Source organism: Manis pentadactyla, chromosome 10, assembly GCF_030020395.1.
Source record: "Manis pentadactyla isolate mManPen7 chromosome 10, mManPen7.hap1, whole genome shotgun sequence".
NCBI lineage: Eukaryota > Metazoa > Chordata > Mammalia > Pholidota > Manidae > Manis > Manis pentadactyla.
The window spans coordinates 49,834,701-49,852,830 of NC_080028.1; the positions used below are offsets into that span (position 1 = coordinate 49,834,701).

The window sequence follows — 18,130 nt, forward strand, 5'->3', positions numbered from 1 at the left end:
AGAGGCTGGGGATTTGTCAAGGACCCCCTGCCCTCTGGCATCAGCCTTCTAGGGAAAAGCACCCCCTTCCCACCGCCCCCGAGGGCAGAGGGGCAGCTCCTCGCCCTCCTCTCCCTGCCTGTACATTGCCCTGGAGGGGCGGGGGCGGGGTGTGGAAAAAGTCACCCACCGCGGGGAGGTGGCGGCGCTGGGCCTGTACGCATCTCGGACTCTTCTGAGAATTCGAAACTGCCAAACCCAACACCACCAGCCACCAACAGCACCTGAAACTATCGCCAGGGGACCACCCACTCCACCCAGGGGAGGGTCTTGAGAGGCGCCCCCAACCCCGCCGGCCCACCCCGCCACGCCGAGTCAGAGGCCCCCGCCCACCCCTCCTCGGAGGCATCCCCTCACCTTGGCAACCCCTCTGCTGTCTTCTCCCGCTCAGCAGGCACTGCCAGGCCCCATGGGTCTGTAACTCTGTCCAGCGAGTTCAGGGCTGGCCCTGCTAGCACCCCCTCCCTCCACCACCACCACCACCGAAAAGAAAGTACACAGACACAGACACACGCACGCATACACACACACACACACGCACACGCAATCCTCTCTCGTTCTTCCTCCTCAGTGTAAGCAGTGGCTGCCCCAGCCTGCTGTTTCCGGCTTCTCTGTCTACCCAGGTCCCTCCCTGGAGCTCTGACGACACAGAGAAGAGAAAGTGGGCTGGAGGAGGAAGAGGAAGAAAGTGGGGTGAGCTTATGTGCCTCCTGTGCCTGGTTGGGGAGTTTGGGGTGAGGGAGTAAGGACGGAGGCTGGGGGCCGTGAGGCCAAGCTACAGGGGAGGCTGGTCTCCACTTGCTCTGTCCCCTCAAAACGTATCGACTTTTCTCCAGAAAGTCACCTAATACCAAGCAGAGACATGCCGTCCCAAACTGCCTCTCCCATACTCAAACTCTCACAGGGCCCTGTGTCTGGGGCTCTTGAGGGACTGGGCTCGTCCTGGCCTCTGCAAAAGCAAAATCCCTCTGGGCTCTGCGCTCCCTCCAGTGGAGGACCCTGAAAAGCGGCCAAGGAGCTCAAACTCCAAAGTTCCCCTCCCTTCTTGGCAGGGAACGCCTTAGAGGTCGCGTGACCACTGAGGGGGGGGGGAGTGGAGGAGAAGACCCTAAAGCTCAGAATTCTGGAAGACTCCGGAACGAGTCTCCTGGACTGAAAACCGTCTTTGCCCCCTTCTCACAGGGTGCTACACTCCTGGTCGGAACTGGCACAGCCTGCAGGGTCCGAAGGGACAAGTCTGAGTATGAATCTGCTGTGCAGCCTGTCAAAGTTCCTGTTTCTGGGGTTAACACTGGGATACACCCAGAAACAAACCCGCACATGCACAACTTACTCGGCCACAAGACCACACACACATACAGACATGCTTACACACATGTGGGCAAGCTCACAGACAAGTCACATGCAGTCACCGTGCAACACGCACACACACACAGGCTGGCTCAGCTTCTGAGTCATCATGACGAGTGGATGGCTTCTGAAGCTTTTGCTGGAGGAGGAGCAGGAAAAAGCCAAGGGACCCAGAGAGACCTTCATGCCCCCAAACCAGAGACATAGGGTGTGGAGAGGGTGGTCTCTGGTGCGGGGGGCGGTGCTGTAGAAAGTGGGAGGAGACATCTACTCCCCCTCTCTCCCCAAACAGGGATCGGCTAAGAGGTTAAAGCTAGGCCTGTGCTGCCCCCTGGTGCCTAGACTGATAGCCCAAACCCGGCTCCTCCCTCCTGGTCCCATGTGGATGGGCATGTGAATGCAATAGTGCACGTGAACATGTGTGCTGGGGGTGGGGGGAGGGCAACAGAGTGTAACAAGTACTGGGACTCTGGAGACAGACTGCTTGGTTTCAGATCATCTGGTCAACACTTGATAACTGCAGAACTCTGGACAAGTTACTCTTTGTACTTCAGTTTTGTCATCCATAAAACCATTCATAAAATGGAGCAAATAATAGCCTTAATGCATAAAGTTGTGAGAATGAAATGTGAAAATGCCTGGCACGTAGTTAAGTCAGGCACTGTTTTTGTGGTCTAGAATAAACCAGGCATGAAGAAGATAGAAGGGTCGCCCTCCTCTATAGGGGTCCCTGGGCTCGGGGGTAATATTACCGCCACAAAGATGGAGCCTATTGGAGGTCTATGTGCTCATGTATTTACTGTATCTGGAAGGCAGTGAATTAAGGAGGAAGGAGAGCAGGGGTGGAGATGGTAGGCAGGAATCTGTCCATGGGCTTGTGCAGCCAAGCTATGCTAGGATCGCAAGGGCTTTTGTGGCACATGCACTTTGTACGTGCTTCCAGGTGTCCTCTCTGCCTGCAGACCTCCACAGACAGCAGTTGAATTCAGGCTTTGCCGTTTCAGGGTCTCAGAAGCCCAATGTCCCCTGAACTTTGGCGAGAGGAGGGGAAGAATGAAGGCAGCAGCCTCTATCTATGGCTCCTTTTGGGAAGTAGGAAGGCAAGGATCAAGTACTGGTAGGAAAACAGTATTTATTGTCATCTTCTCTAACTACACCAATGGGGGGACACTGGGATGCTATGAAAAGAACCCAGACTTTAGAGGCAAGTCTGGCTTGAGTCCAACTCCACTTAAAAGCGTGGTGACTGTGTATCAACCCCTCAAGTGGAACAGTAGTTGGAACTGCCTCACAGGGCCTAGCCTGGGGTGGTGTCTGGGGTGCAAATTTAAGGAGGGCCTCATCTTTAGGTCATGCAACTGCAGAGTGGGCCAGACTTTCAGTAATGACACCCCCACTGGCACAACGCTGAGAGTGAGTGATTTGCCTCACCCTCCTTCAGGCCCTGCAATCCCCATAAGTGGCTAGAAAGATTGCACAAGAGAAAGCATAGATAAGAAGAACTTTGTAGTCTGTGAATGATAGGTTGCAACCCAACAGTGAGTCACAAAATCAGTCTGAAGAGTGTATTAGTTTGCTATGTCTGCTGTAACAAAGCACACATTGGATAACTTAACAGCTGTTTATTGTCTCACAGTACTGGAAGCGAGAAGTCCAAGATCAAGGTGTTGGCAGTGGCAGAGTTGGTTCCGCAGTCTCAGGACTATGAGAGAATCCATTCCAGGTCTTTCTCTTGGCCGTCTTCACATTCACATGGTGTTCTCTCTGTAATGCCAGTCTGTCTCCAAATTTCCCTTTAAAAAAAAATTTACATTAAGGTACATACAATAAAATGCACAAATCTTAGTATACAGCTTGATGACTTTTGACATGTGTATACACTCATGTAACTGTTGCTGTGATCAGGATATCAACATTCTCACTAATGTTTTCCCTCCTTCACCTATTTCATCTATGCCCCCAGCCCCCTTCACATTTCCCCTTTTTATAAAGACATCAGTCCATTTGAATTATGGACCTTATTTGAATTTGATTACCTCTGTAAAAACCCTGTCTACAAATAACATCACATTCAGAAAGCACTGGGGTACCTCATATGAATGTGAATTTTCAAGGGACATATGAATTCAACATATGAAAATATAAATTTTCAAGGTAACAGTTCAACCCATTACAGTGAGCTTTGACCACCATTTTTTAAAACAAAGCAGAATAGAGTAGAAAATATCAGCATGCATCACACAAAGGATAAGTATTGTTTAATGAAACTTTTGCTTTAGTTTTATATATGTATCTTGATACAAAATACTTTTTAGTGCAGGTTGGGATTTAAAAAAAGCAAAACTAAGCACCGTTTGGGTGTTGGTAACCATCACATAACACTTTGCATTGCTCTTCAATTATTTTATGGGTACATCCTTCTTACAGAAGAACGTAAGCTCCTGGAGGGTGGGAATTCACATCATACTGTACATATTGCTATGCAGCTTGAAAGTATAACATGCATTCGTGTGAGTGAAAACAAGGACTACCATTTACTGAGTGTTTACTGTGTACCTGGTGCTGGGCTAAATGTTTTACATACACTCTTATATAAGCCTAAACTTAGTGATGGACTGATGGTAGGATCTCAATACATTTCACAATAAGATGAACGGGTGCCATGTTTGGGAACACTGGATAGTGTCCTGAGATTTGTGGAGGATTGAGGGATAGAAGGAAAGGTCACAGGAGTGTGAGGAGCTGCTGCAGGCCCCTTGCCAGCTCTGTCTCTCAGGCCTTTGCCATTCTCCCCAAATTTCCATCCACCTTGATACCAACTCACCACTCAGATTACAGGAAACAGAGGCCATCAGTTGGAAACTCCCCCAGATATACTTATTAGCACCTGCACCCTCCCTGCAGGCTTAGAGGAAAGGGTGTCTCTGTCCCTGCTCCTGCCCAAGATATGTTCCTCCACCTGTGCTCATGACCCCTCCCTTCTGCTTCCTCAGACACTGTTCCACTAATTGGCCTGCATCCTCCAAATCTCCAACCTCTCATTTTCTAACTTTTACGTCTCCTTGCTGTCAGCCTATAAGCATGTTCATATCTCTCCCACCTTTAAAAAAGTAAAATCAAACTGATGGAAAACAAACAAAACCAATCTGCCCAAAATCTGTATTTAGTTAATTCAATAAAAATTTGTTGGGTGACTGTTCTCAGGCTTTTACAGCTAAGGGGAGAGTCAGATTAGTTAACAAACAATGATACTACAAGATAATCAGGGATATGATTCCAGTGAGGCACAAGGTGCTATGGGAGCACTTTGGAGGGGCACCTAAACTAGGTAGAGGTTAGGGGAGATCAGAGAGAACTTCCTGGAGGAGGCCACACCTAAAATGAATCTTGGAGGGAAAATAGGAGTTATTCAGGCAAAGAACAAGAGGAGAGGTAAAACAGGAAGAGGATCTAGCATGTGCAAAAGCATGGATACTGTGGGAGCATGGTACCTTCTAGAAATGGGTAGTAGTTGGCAATGGGAGCATCACAGGATTTAAGTAAGTGAGTAATATGATGAGATTTAGTGGAGAAACTACCTAGGTGTAGTGTGGAGGGTGGATTTAAAGTTAAGTCTGAAGCCAAGAGGACAGTGCAGAAGTTTAATAATAACGGGAGGAGGCCATTTGGTGGAGGAGTAGAAGTGAAGCATTGTGGAATGAAGGCTGCTTAGGAAGGAAAGTAAAGGCATGAGGAACCAGGGGGTAAGAAAAGAACAGAGTCGAGGAACTGGAAATCTCAGCAGACCCAAAGAAAAGTCTTCCTGGGCACAAAGGAAAGAAAAAACTAGAGTGTTATGGTCAGAGACAAGGAGGTAAGATTTCAGTCCAGCTCTCCGGGGAGAGTGGAGCTATAGCGACATGGAGGTGAGTCACTGGAATTGTGGAGGGGAGGGAATCAAGAGGCCAGGGTGCTGGCAGGACTTCCTGCATGGATGCTGAAGCCATCTGGGTCTGCAAAAGACCTGAAGTGGACAAGAAACAGTGAGTTAGATGCCAACTACTGTAGGGAGTGTGGTCAAGTGACCAGGACATCAGTGGATGACAGCAAAAATTGTAAGAACTAACACTTAGTAAGGGTTTATATGTTATTTCAATTTCCACTAAAAAATCTAAGCACTGTATGTTGATCCTACAATACTATGAGATAGAACTGTGTGCCCAATACAGTAACCACTAATCATATGTGGATACTTAATTTTAGTTTAAAAAAATCAGTTTTTCATATGCAGTAGCCAAATTTCAAATATTCAATAGCCAATAGCTAATGGCTACTATACTAGCACAGACATGGGACATTTCTATCATCACAGAAAGCTCCACTGGATAACACTGATAGCCCTGATTTTACAAATGGAAACTCCCAAGGCCAGAGAGCTGGCAAGAGAGAGATCTGGGATTTGAACCCAGTTAGTCTGGATACTAATTGCTGTTGCCCGGCAACATATCACATCTTAATGAAAGGTGAAATGGCTGACCCTTAAATGGAAGAGGAATCTGTAAATGCAGGGCAAGCACTGATGGTACCTACTCAGCAGTAAGCCCTTCTCCCTTGCTGGCAAAGTCTGGATTTTGACCAGGGGTTTCCTTCCCATGCATTCAGGGGATGAATCTCACTGGTCCAGCCATCATGGTATTCCCATTCCCCTGGTCAATAGGACTTTACGGGACTCTTGGGAAAGATTTTGTTTTTCCTCAATTCCAAGTCCATATGTGAAACATTTGCAACTGTGTTGCAACTATGAGGGGAGATACTGTCAACCACTGAGGATAGAGAAGTGATGTGGAGAGGTAGAAAACTCTTGATGAGCCAATCAACCCTGATCTGCTCCAGAACTCTTTGTTCAGTTTATTTTTATTGGGTCTTATGTTACTTGCTGCTAGATGCATCTCTGAGACCTTGGTGGAGCTATTTTAACTATCGGAAATGGAGAGCCCAGAGCAGGCTGACGCCGATGCTCCCGTCACCACTTGTCTTGTGCAGCTGGGAGAATATATGAGATCTTGTTAAAGGAAGAATATCCTTAGGCAAGAGTCTGATTTCAGACTAGCAAGGAGGGGCAAGGATAGTCTGAGCCTAAGTTGGCCAGGGCTGTGTGCAAGGAGGTGGGTGGGGAGCAGTGCAAGGATGGTCAGGAAGAATAAGCAATGGGCCAAGTGGAGAAGGCTGGACACCCACTGAGGCTTGCTTGCCAAGGGTGACAGGATGTGAGCAGTGGCAGAGTCAGCTGATAGCAAGTTTCCAAATGGAGCCCTGGGACTGTCAGAGGCTTACTGTGGCCAGCAGACCTTCACCTCACAGAAGGACAAGCAGCAGCCTTGGTGGGTGGCCGAAGTCAAGTATGTCTGGATGGAGCCAGCTGTGGTCAGGACTGAGCCTTGGCAAGGAAATCCCAGCCCTTTAACTAACACACTAATTACTGTCTTGCCTCTCTCTGTCTTCCCTTGTGCAGCCAAGCTTCTTGGGAAAGTTACTCACATTCATTCTCTTCCCTTCCTCACCTCCTCAGTGCACTGCCAGCCAGCTGCTGTTCCCAGCAGCCCAGTGAAACTGTTGTGGTCCACGTCACAGCTGCCCTCCTAGGTGTTGAGAACAGCAGCCTTCTCTTGCTGGACCTCTCAGCAATGTTCGACACTGTTAACCATTCTTGAGTGAGCCTCCCCACCCCCACTGGTTTTTGAGGTCTCTCTTTCCTGGTCTTCCTCCTACCTCTCTGGGAGCCCCTTCTCAGCCTCCTGTCTTCACAGGCTACTCTTCCTGGGTAATCTCTTCCACAGCCAAGGCTGTAGCCTCTCAGCGGCAAAGCAATATAATATAATAAACCATGGCCTCTGGGGCCAGGTCCCGGGGGTTCAAAGCCCTGCCCTACGGCTAGTTTGCTGTATGACATCCAAACACTTATCAAGATGTAGATCGTTATCCTCACCCCACCCTCCTGGGGAGCCACTGTTCTGATTTTTTTGACTGTAAATTAGTTTTGTCTGTTCCACAATTTATATAAATGGAGTAAAATAGGATATTGCTTTTATGTTTGGCTTCTTTGACTCATGTTGAGACTCACCTGTGCATGTTGTTGTGTGTAACCATATTTTGTCTATTTTTATTACAAGTGGTATCCCATTGTAGAGATAGACCACAGTTTGTTTATCCTTTTTTTAAAATGATAGACACCTGGACTGTAGCCAGGTTTTGGCTATTAGGAAGAAAACTGCTATGAACATTCTTCTCCAAATCTTTGTGTAAGCATACAATTTCATTTCCTTGAATAAATAATTAGGAGTATAGTTTCTGGGTTATAAGGTAGGTTAGTACTCAGTTTTATAAGAAACTGCCACATATTGTTCCAAATTGATAGTACATTTGACATTCCTAACACAGTATGAGAGTTCCAGTTCTTCAACTTTCTCACTACATTTGTTATTATCAACCTTTTAAAGCTTGACCATTTTGGTGAGTGTGGAGAATTGTGTTATGTGGTTTTAATTTGCATTTTCTTGATGACTAAAGATATCTGAGCACTTTTAATGTGCTTATTGGCCATTGGCCATTTATATATTTTTTTGTGTGAAATATCTGTTCAAATATTTTGTCCTTTTTTTAAATTGGGTTGTCTTTTTATTACTGTGTTATAGGAATTTTTTCTATTAAAGTGTCATTGATATACAATAGTATGAAGGTTTTACATGAACAACATTGTGGTTTCAACATATAGGAATTTCTTTTTAATAACCTAGATAGCAGTCCTTTGTAAGGTCAATATTTTGCTTACCTATTTGGCTTATGTGAGTAAAATTGTAATATCTCGCCTGGCTTTAGTATATCTGCATATCAATAGGCGTTCAACAGTGGAGAGAAGTATGGCTTTAGTGCATTTGCATCATTCCTCAAGCGTGGAGAGAAGTTCATCTCCATATCAGTGGGTAATTACCTGGGCAAGGAGGGCTTATCTGTAGCTGAGAGGTGAGGGGGAGGGCTGGTTTTGCTTCTGCTGGAGAAGAAAAGGGACAAGGCCCCAGACTGCAGTTTGTAAGCAATAAACAGGTTTTAAACTTATTTCTCCCTTTGACTGATTTAGGTTTTTAGAGGTATTTTGCCCTGGGATTTCCTCTCCCCGGACTTAGAGCTTACTCACCGTTTCCTTATTGCTGTCTTTTGATGAGCAAAAGTTTTATATTTTGATGTTTCTTTTATGAATTTTTTTCTTTTACAGTTATTGCTTTTTTTTTAGTATCATTAATCTACAATTACATGAGGAATATTATGTTTACTAGACTCCCCCCATCACCAAGTCCCCCCCCACAAACCCCATTACAGTCACTGTCCATCAGTGTAGTAAGATGCTGTAGAATCACTACTTGTCTTCTCTGTGTTGCACAGCCCACCCCGTTCCCCCTCCACATTATACACATTAATCATAACACCCCCTTTCTCTTTTTCCCCTCCTTATCCCTCCCTTCCCACCCATCCTCCCCAGTCTCTTTCCCTCTGGTAACTGTTAGTCCATTCTTGGGTTCTGTGATTCTGCTGCTGTTTTGTTCCTTCAGTTTTTTCTTTGTTCTTATACTCCACATATGAGTGAAATCATTTGGTACTTGTCTTTCTCCGCCTGGCTTATTTCACTGAGCATAATGCCCTCTAGCTCCATCCATGTTATTGCAAATGGTAGGATTTGTTTTCTTCTTATGGCTGAATAATATTCCATTGTGTATATTACCACATCTTCTTTATCTATTCATCTACTGATGGACACTTAGGTTGCTTCCATTTCTTGGCTATTGTAAATAGTGCTGCGATAAAACATAGGGGTGCATCTGTCTTTTTCAAACTGGGCTGCTGCATTCTTAGGGTAAATTCCTAGAAGTGGAATTCCTGGGTCAAATGGTATTTCTATTTTGAGCTTTTTGAGGAACCTCCATACTGCTTTCCACGATGGTTGAACTAGTTTACATTCCCACCAGCAGGTAGGAGGGTACCCCTTTCTCCACAACCTCCCCAACATTTGTTGTTGTTTGTCTTTTGGATGGTGGCGATCCTTACTGGTGTGAGGTGATATCTCACTGTGGTTTTAATTTGCATTTCTCTGATGACAAGCGATGTGGAGCATCTTTTCATGTGTCTGTTGGCCATCTGAATTTCTTCTTTGGAGAACTGTCTGTTTAGCTCCTCTGCCCATTTTTTAATTGGATTGTTTGCTTTTTGTTTGTTGAGATGCGTGAGCTCTTTATATATTTTGGATGTCAACCCTTTATCAGATCTGTCATTTATGAATATATTCTCCCATACTGTAAGATGCCTTTTTGTTCTATTGGTGGTGTCCTTTGCTGTACAGAAGCTTTTCAGCTTGATATAGTCCCACTTGTTCATTTTTGCTTTTGTTTCCCTTGCCCGGGGAGATATGTTCATGAAGATGTTGCTCATGTTTATGTCCAAGAGACTGTTGCCTATGTTTTTTTCTAAGAGTTTTATGGTTTCATGACTTACATTCAGGTCTTTGATCCATTTCAAATTTACTTTTGTGTTTGGGGTTAGACAATGATCCAGTTTCATTCTCTTACATGTAGCTGTCCAGTTTTGCCAATACCAGCTGTTGAAGAGGCTGTCATTTCCCCATTGTATGTCCATGGCTCCTTTATCGTATATTAATTGACCATATATGTTTGGGTTAATATCTGGACTCTCTATCCTGTTCCACTGGTCTGTGGCTCTGTTCTTGTGCCAGTACCAAATTGTCTTGATTACTGTGGCTTTGTAGTAGAGCTTGAAGTTGGGGAGTGAGATCCCCCCCACTTTATTCGTCCTTCTCAGGATCGCTTTGGCTATTCGGGGTCATTGGTGGTTTCATATGAATTTTAGAACTATTTGTTCCAGTTCATTGAAGAATGCTTCTGGTATTTTGACAGGGATTGCATTGGATTTGTAGATTGCTTTAGGCAGGATGGCCATTTTGACAATATTAATTCTTCCTAGCCAAGAGTGTGGGATGAGTTTCCATTTGTTAGTGTCCTCTTTAATTTCTCTTAAGTGTCTTGTAGTTTTCAGGGTATAGGTCTTTCACTTCCTTGGTTAGGTTTATTCCTAGGTATTTTATTCTTTTTGATGCAATTGTGAATGGAATTGTTTTCCTGATTTCTCTATCTGCTAGTTCATCATTAGTGTTACAGTTATTGCTTTTTATGATTTAAGAAAATTTGCCTACCTCCAAGTCATAAAGACATTCTGTGTTTTCACCTAAAAGCTTTATGATTTTAACTTTTGTGGCCTAGTCTATGATCCATCTTGAATTAATTTTTGCATATAGTATAAGGTGGGAGTCAAGGTTCACTTATTTCTCCCATATAGATATTCAGTTGTTCCAGGACCATTTGTTGAAAAGACATTCCTTTTTTCCCCAGTGGATTGCTTTGACATCTTTGTCCAAATCAAATGACCTTGACATATGAGTTTGTTTCTGTCCCTCTGTCCTGTTCCATGGATCTGTCTGATACCTGTGCCAGTACCACACTGTCTTGATTACTGTAGCTTCCAATCCTTGAGGGCAAGGGGTATAAGTCCTCCAGCATTGGGAATGTTTTTTCTTTTTCTTTTGTTAGTATTGGGGTTTTAAAAGCTCTCCAGGTGATTCTACTGGGCAGTCAATTCTAGATCCAGCTTTCTCTATCATTATCCTCTAGGCTGACATGATAAACCAATTAGTATCCTAGATCCTATCTCCTTAGTCTGGAATCCTCTTCCTGTCGTTTTATGGCTGATGCATTATGGACTTCATCAGTTTCTCATCTTGCTCTCCACTTCCTCTAGAAAAAAATTCTAAGTCCTTAGTGGGGCTAAAATCAACCTTTGTGTTAGGCTCCCTGACATGTCATCCATTACCCTCTCCAGTAAGTGCACCTTAGACTTCAGCCATACCATATTTGCCATTCCTCAAATGTTTTAAACTTCCTCATGCCTTTACTCCTTCAGCCTAAAACACAGTTTCTTCCTGTCATTGCAAGTCATCTCTTTCCCCTCTTTCAACATGTAGCCTGGCATCATCTGCCCTGCTTTGCCTTGATCTTATCTGGAATACATATCCTACTTTGGTTCCCATGGCCCTCTGTGTTTGCCTCTATCATAGGCAGTAAAGTACTGTATTGTAATTGTCAGTCATCAAGTTGAGCAGCCCCACTAATTGTACACTCAGCATTCTTGAAGGCGGAGACTGTGTTTCCACCTCTTGTCCCCAGTGTCCAGCAATGTGTCTGGCACATCTGAGGTACGTGATAAATGTTTTTTTAATGGAAATATATTCAACGTACAATATCCTATTAGTTTCAGGTGTATAATATAATGATTCACAGTTTTTTTACATTATGAAATGATTTGATAAATGTTAATTAAATGAATGAAAACTGGGCTTTGGGGATATGGGGCAGATTCATTAATCTCTCTAGGTCTCTATTTCTATATCTACAAGTTAGAAATAAAACCTATGCCACAAAGGGGTTATGAGACTTAGGTGACCTAATCCATGTAAAATCCATTGCGTGGACTTGGTAACTCCTAAGCGCTCAATAAATCTTGGTTTTCTTCCCACCTTCCCTGCAGACAACCTTCCTAGTCACACTTCTTTAAATGACCACTAGGTGGTGTCCGTCTCTGGCCTGACGATCAGTCCCAGAGGCATCCCCTTAATACCCCATTCCAGTGCCTGTTACACTCAGAGAGGAAAAGGAGTTGTTTAATGATTTTCCGAGAGCGAAAGAAAAGGAGATATTCCTGTTCCCACACCAACTTCTTTGCCCACTGTCACCATTCTACGTATCCTGATCACGGATTGCAGAGAATTCCTCCTTGATTTCCCAGTGTGTTGTTATAATTCCAACCCAAGGACTTGAAGATGGAAGAAGGTTCTTCAGAATAGAAATGGAGAGGAGAAGGAACTGAGGCAGAGAGGGATTGAATAATGAGGGCTTTAGGAGAAATATGGGGAAGAAGATGCTTATCGTTATATCCCATTCAACAGTAATTATGGTTTCCTCTACCTGGGCAGACACCCCTAGTCCTAACATACCTGTTAGCCTCCCTGTCAAGCAGCTGAGAGCTCATAACACTGCAGAGAAATAAAATACATGATCCCTCCTCTTAAGGAACTTATGGTTTGGTGGTAGGCCCACAACTCCCAAAATTGAGTGCTAAATTCTGGGTCCTGCGGCTGGTTACCTTTACAGCTAGTTTAGAAGATGAGCACAGACTAACAGGAGAGCTTTCCTGAGGAGGACAGGGAGGAGCTGGGAGAGCTGCATAATTAAAGGCTTGGGTGGAAACAGGCATTCCCTCATCTCACAGAGCCACCCTCAGCAGTTCACATACAGGAAATAACCAAGGGCCCAACAACCCCTAGATGGTAGAGTATCCAATCTTGTAATATAAAGTAGCCAATATAAGAAGTGAGCTTAGATGTGTGTGTACAACGTGGAAAGGGATCTACGTAAGTCAATTGAAAAAAGCAAGTTACAGAACAGTGTATACTGTATGAGCTCACTTGTTGTTTTAAAGGATGTTTGTATTTGCTCATCATTTAAAGAAAAAAAAAACCTCCCCATAGGAGACCCAAGAAACTCTTAATAGTGGTTATTCTGGGGGTTGGACTAAAAACAGGGGCGTGGAGAACTCAAGTTTACTTTCACCCTGTACTTTTCTGTACTGTTGAGTTTTTAAATAAGTATTATCATTTTTTACAATGTAAAGTTAATAAAAATGAACACCCATGCACATTGAGGAGATAGCAGGGTTTGGGAGGTAGCAAGTGAGAGGTGTCAACATGCTGGCTAAGGCCAGATTTTGGAAGGCCATGACTGGAAGAGCTCACATTTGACTCAGTTGTCTATAGACACCCAGTAGGGGTCTGCCAGCCAGGGAGAGACGGGCAAAGCAGTTTGAGGGAGATTCATATATGTAAAATGGTTACCAAGACAGGAATGAGACTGTCCCCTCACAGTGCTCTCAGGCTACATACAGTGACTCCAGATAGTTTTTTCCCTTCAGGGCTGCCTGAAATCTGTTTCAATCTGATTTCATTTGGACCACAGTATTGGGAGGGGGTCCTGGGAGTGGAAGGAACCTAATAGGCAGTCAGAAACATTTAGTGAGTGCCTGCCCTGTGCCCGTCACTGTGTTAGCCCAGAGGGCTGGGTAAAAGGAGGAGTAAGACCCCACCCTGCCCAGAGAAATGCTGGCAATGGACATGGAGGAAATCTGAGCTGTTTCAAAGGAAAAAATGACATGCCTTGAGCACAGGCTTGCAAGATTGGAGAAAAAGGCCCAAAGAGTTGGAAAAAGTCTGGTTTCTAGTCTAAAGGGAGACTAAAAGTAGGTGGCATCCCAGAGCAGGAAGTTCTGGTTTCGGGGGAAAGGTCGCGTTGCTCTGGATTCTTCTTGCCATCAACACAAGTCATCCTGCTACCCTGCTTTCTGCCAGGGACAGTCTGGAGGCCTTGGGGCCCTTCTTGACTGGAATTCGTAAAGGGAGAAGGGTGGTGCAACCCTCTCTCGTCTCAAACGTCAATTTCTGGCAGCGGAGGTCGCTGCCTGCAGTCTCCCTGAACTCTGACTTCCAGACACCAGAGCCAGACACCCGTGGTACAGTCTTAAAACACCGCCAGAAAGGGGTAGTGGCCAGAAGCTTATTTACCGGGTTCTGGGAACCGCCCAAGCCGTCTGGACTCAAAGTGGCATTCCCCTACAGGCTCCGAGCCGGGACAAAGGTCCGGCAGGCAACAGACACCTCCTTAGAACTCGCGGCCTGCAAGAAGAGGTCTAGAATCCCTCATTCTCATTCCAAACCCCCGTTGCTTGGAATCGAAAACCCCGACCTGATAGGAGGCCAGTCAGAAGGTATAAAATAACAAAATGCCAAACAAACAAAAAAATAATAAATGAGCCCCGACTTCTCGGGTCGAAGGGGGCCGGCCCTTCCTCGACCCCACCCCGCTGGTGACTCACCTCCCTCCAAACCAGGGTCCGCCCCTCCGCGCCCTGGGCCAGGCGAGCTGGGCGGGGCTGGCACTGAGGTGGGCTGCATCCCGCAGCCCCAGGCGGGCGGGCAAGCTCCGGCGTGTCCCCGCGGGTGTCCCTGATTCCTCCGAGCCCGGGCGCGGAGGCGGGGGCGCCCTTGCGGTCCCTCCGCCACACAGCCCCTCCGCCACAGGCCCCAGTCCAGGTCCGGTCTTACAAAGTCTCCAAATGAAACCTCAGCCTATTCTCGTATACTGGCACCGCGGATAGGCGGCCCCTGCGCCCACCCCAGGCTTGGGAGGCACAGGCAGGGTTCCCGGGCGATCAGGTCTCGGCCCGGACCTTCGAGTCGCTGCTCCCCAAACCGGTCTGAAATCCTAGGCTGTGACACTGAGTTTCAGGGGAAGCCCGCAGCACTCCTCGCCCACTACCCACTCCTCCCTTGCCTCTTCGGCATTCTGGAGCACCGGGGAGGCAGGCCCAGTCCGGGGAGGGGGCGTTTTTGGTCCAGCACCGGCCGGAGGGCCGGGGACCCCGCTCTCCCACCGCTTGCCGGAGCTGCACATCGCGCCGCGGGTCCAACTCCCTCCCGAGGGCCGCGCGCCAGCCCGGCGCATGCGCACTCACAGGACTGCCGCGTAGCTCTCCCCCCCTTTCTTTCCCCGCCCCTTCTCTCCCTCCCTCCTTTCCTCGTCCCCTCCTTCTCCCCACCCCCCCACAGTCTCCCCCCCCGCCCCGCGCCACCTCAGTCCGGGGAACAGTGGTTCGAGCTCCAGGCCCGTACACTGAGGCGGAAACGAGGGGAGCCCCCCGAGCTCCATCAAGCCCCTTCCAAGGGCTCCCCCACCCGGTCCACGCCCCCCACCCCCTACCCCGCCTCCTCCCAATTGTGCATTTTTGCAGCCGGAGGCGGCTAGGAGATGGGGCTGTGAGCTTCGCCTGGGGAGGGGGAAAGAGCAGCGAAAAGCAGGGGGTGAAAGGTTTGGATTTGAGGGCAGGGGGCGCACCCCAGTCAGCAGGCCCTCTCCAGGGGGCTCTGAACTCTACCTCTTCACCCACGCCCCTGGTGCCCTTTGCCGAAGGATAGGATAAGAATAGAGGAGGAGGGGGGGAAAGGAGGAAAAAGGGGACCCCCCAACTGGGGGGGCGACAGCGAGAAGTCGCAGGACCAGAGGGGAGGGGACTGCCGTTTGCATCAGCCCACACCATGCTGACCCCGCCGCTGCTGCTCTCGCTGCCCTTGCTCTCAGCTCTGGCCGCCGCCGCTATTGACGGTGAGTGAGATTCCGCGGACCCCACGGACCCCTGGGGACACCCACTCCCCAGCCCCCACTCCTGCGTTCGGATGGGGAAGGGAGTCGCGGGAGGGGGTGGCTTTTGTTATCCCAGTCCAGCTGACACAGCAGCGGCCTGACTTGGGGTGGGGGTGGGGGTCCAATTTGGAGATTGGGGGCCCTAGGCAAATGATGCTTCTGGGACCCCCCAGCCCAGACAAAGACCAGAACCCTGGAAAAATAGAAGAGGGCTCCCCCTTTTTCTGATCCTGGGATTGAGAGAGGCCTTCTCGTTCTGTCTCTGGTCGGGGAGGGCCCTTCCCCTCCCGTACATCTTCCACCCTCCTCCCCACCCTGCATCTGAATTGTGAAGGAATCCGGATTTGCAATGTACTGCTGCAAAAGGGAGCCTGCGTGGGGGTGGGGGGGCCTTTTGCAGTGGCCTCTGAATCTAGAAGGGGAGAGCCGGGTCAGGGTTGCACTGCTGGGCAGAGGGCAGGCAGGCAGGCCTGGGAAGGCTGTGGGTGGAGAGAGGGAAGGCCAGGGGAGGGCCCCCTGCCTGGGTGTGGAATCTGGGCCAGCGAAACCAGGCTTGGGGCCTGGGTCCAGGATCCAGTGGGCTGCCAGATTGGGTTCTGAAGTGGGCACTTCCCCCTCTGAGGGCCTCTGTCAGTAACCTCCATAGGCTGTGCTGGGGGGGGGGGGCAGGGGGTGCACACGATGCTATGTGACTTTGAATCTTCCTTCTTAATTCCTGGGAGCTTCCAGACGGAAAACGTCAGATGTCATCACTGGGGAAGGGGACTGGAGAATGGCCTGGAATGCTGAGGTGGGAGGGTGGAGGAGGGCTGCTTTATCCCTGACTTCTGGCTTGCTCACAGGTTGGGCTGGAAGGAGAGTTAGGGGTTGGATGGGGGTTATGGCTGTACACCCCTATTCTCTGCTCCTTTCGTAACTGTGTTTATTTCTCTCCACCCTCCCCACTCCCCCTCCGTACACTTTGTGCTGCAGTTAGGCCCAGATGGGAACTGTGTCTTTTTGGAGGAATAAAAAAGGACCCTCTCCCTTTCTATGTCAGTTCTTTTTCTCGTACTTGTGAGTCACTGATTCAAGTCTTGCCCAAGCTTTGAGCTGGGGGTAATGGGGTTGGGCTGGGCTGGGCCCCAGATTTGAGAAGGGGTGGGATCTCATCCCTTCCCGTCACTTAGTCCTCTTACTTGGCAGAAAAAAAAAGCCCAATATCACCATGCACCCCTCCTCATCTTCTAAATTTCACCAGGTTGGGATTAGGAAAGTTTTTCTCTGAAACCAGATTATCTCTCCCTCTCTTCCCCTCCCCCCAACTTGCTTCAGCTGAGAGAGGGAGGTTGGGGGTCAGGAAGTAGCTGTGCCCAGAAAGGCAGTATATTCAGTGGCCGTCAGTAATACCATCTTGGGGACTGTCTGTCTGCCTCCAACTGCCACAACTACCTCAGTTATCTGCCCAAGAGGAGGAGAATGGCTCTGCCCTGCGTCAGCTCCTGCCCTTGACTTCCTTGTTTTGCATGTTCTTTCCTCTTGTTCTCAGCCCTGTGAGGTGGGAGGGGAAACTGAGGCATAGAGATTTGGGTGCAGTGGCTTCTGGGAAGGATAGAAGAAAATTTAAAGGAGAAAGAGAGATGGGTCAGGAACCCAATGATGGAGGGTGAGTGGAGTTAGGTAGAGGCAAGGGGGCTTCTGTGGAGAGCAGACAAGGTCTGCAGCCCAGTCAGAAAAGGCCCCAGGCAGCTTCACTGCCAGGATTCTGAAGTTGTTCTACTTGCCACACCAAGTTGGTTGGTAGTGAGTGGCAGAGGGAGGCTGGACATATTCTCCTCAGCTGTCTCCCTGACCTTCCTTAAGATTCCCACCCTGTAACCCCAGCTGTAATAACCGCAGCTCAAACCAAACTCTATCCAGAGTCTCAAGGGGAGGACCCCCCCACACACACACTACTGTTCTACCTTGGGAATGGGAGTAGGAATCATTGGTTACACCCAGCTCTGGCGCTTGGGAGAGGGAAATTGCACAGACCTGAAGGGCCAGGCTGTTGAGGGCAGCCTGGGGGAGTCCCTTATCCCTACCTTTGCCCTTATGCCTCAGGCCCATAGACAGAGAACTTTCTCCTTCGCTTTCTGGAGAAGGAAACCTGGCCCCAGCTTCCCTGACTTGGTAGCTAACCTTAGTTATCTTCCTTTCTGCTGCTTTCCCTCCCCAGGAGGCAACCCTAGGGGACTTCCCCCTTCTTCTGCCTTCTCTGCTATGCCTAAACCCACCGCCCACCGGGGTCTCTTCTCTTTGGGGAACAATGTCACTCCCTGTGCTACCAGGGAGGATTGGGGAACTAGATGGGGAGAGGGAATGGGAAGAGGGTTACTGAGAACCCTATGAGATTAACAACATTTTGTAGCAGGGAG

General features: G+C 48.1%; 2 protein-coding genes and 2 long non-coding RNA genes across 10 annotated transcripts in view; 2 read left to right on the plus strand and 2 right to left on the minus strand.

Moving 5' to 3' along the window:
• Positions 1-629, minus strand: part of STAT6 (signal transducer and activator of transcription 6) — a 15,142-nt gene extending 14,513 nt beyond the window's left edge. For 2 of the 4 annotated variants that reach the window (XM_057486807.1, XM_057486806.1), the window contains exon 1: positions 397-629. In XM_057486807.1, the coding sequence (XP_057342790.1) occupies positions 397-560 (164 nt within the window). In that variant the 5' untranslated portion in view covers positions 561-629. The remainder of the gene's footprint in view (positions 1-396) is intronic. The other 2 variants (XM_036894955.2, XM_036894956.2) reach the window with 2 other exon arrangements.
• Positions 621-3,159, plus strand: LOC118917302 (uncharacterized). Its single transcript, XR_008992050.1, has 4 exons — positions 621-732; positions 1,222-1,280; positions 2,394-2,506; positions 3,026-3,159. It is a non-coding gene; the product is annotated as an uncharacterized LOC118917302 (long non-coding RNA).
• LOC130679088 (uncharacterized) lies at positions 2,999-15,047 on the minus strand. Its single transcript, XR_008992049.1, has 2 exons — positions 14,410-15,047; positions 2,999-3,182 (listed from the first exon to the last, which is right to left on the minus strand). It is a non-coding gene; the product is annotated as an uncharacterized LOC130679088 (long non-coding RNA).
• A 161-nt stretch (positions 15,048-15,208) lies between these two features.
• The window catches only part of LRP1 (LDL receptor related protein 1), a 77,070-nt gene continuing 74,148 nt past the window's right edge, over positions 15,209-18,130 (plus strand). For all 4 annotated transcript variants that reach the window (XM_036894949.2, XM_036894950.2, XM_036894951.2 and 1 more), the window contains exon 1: positions 15,209-15,695. In XM_036894949.2, coding sequence (XP_036750844.2) covers positions 15,629-15,695 — 67 coding nt within the window. In that variant the 5' untranslated portion in view covers positions 15,209-15,628. The remainder of the gene's footprint in view (positions 15,696-18,130) is intronic.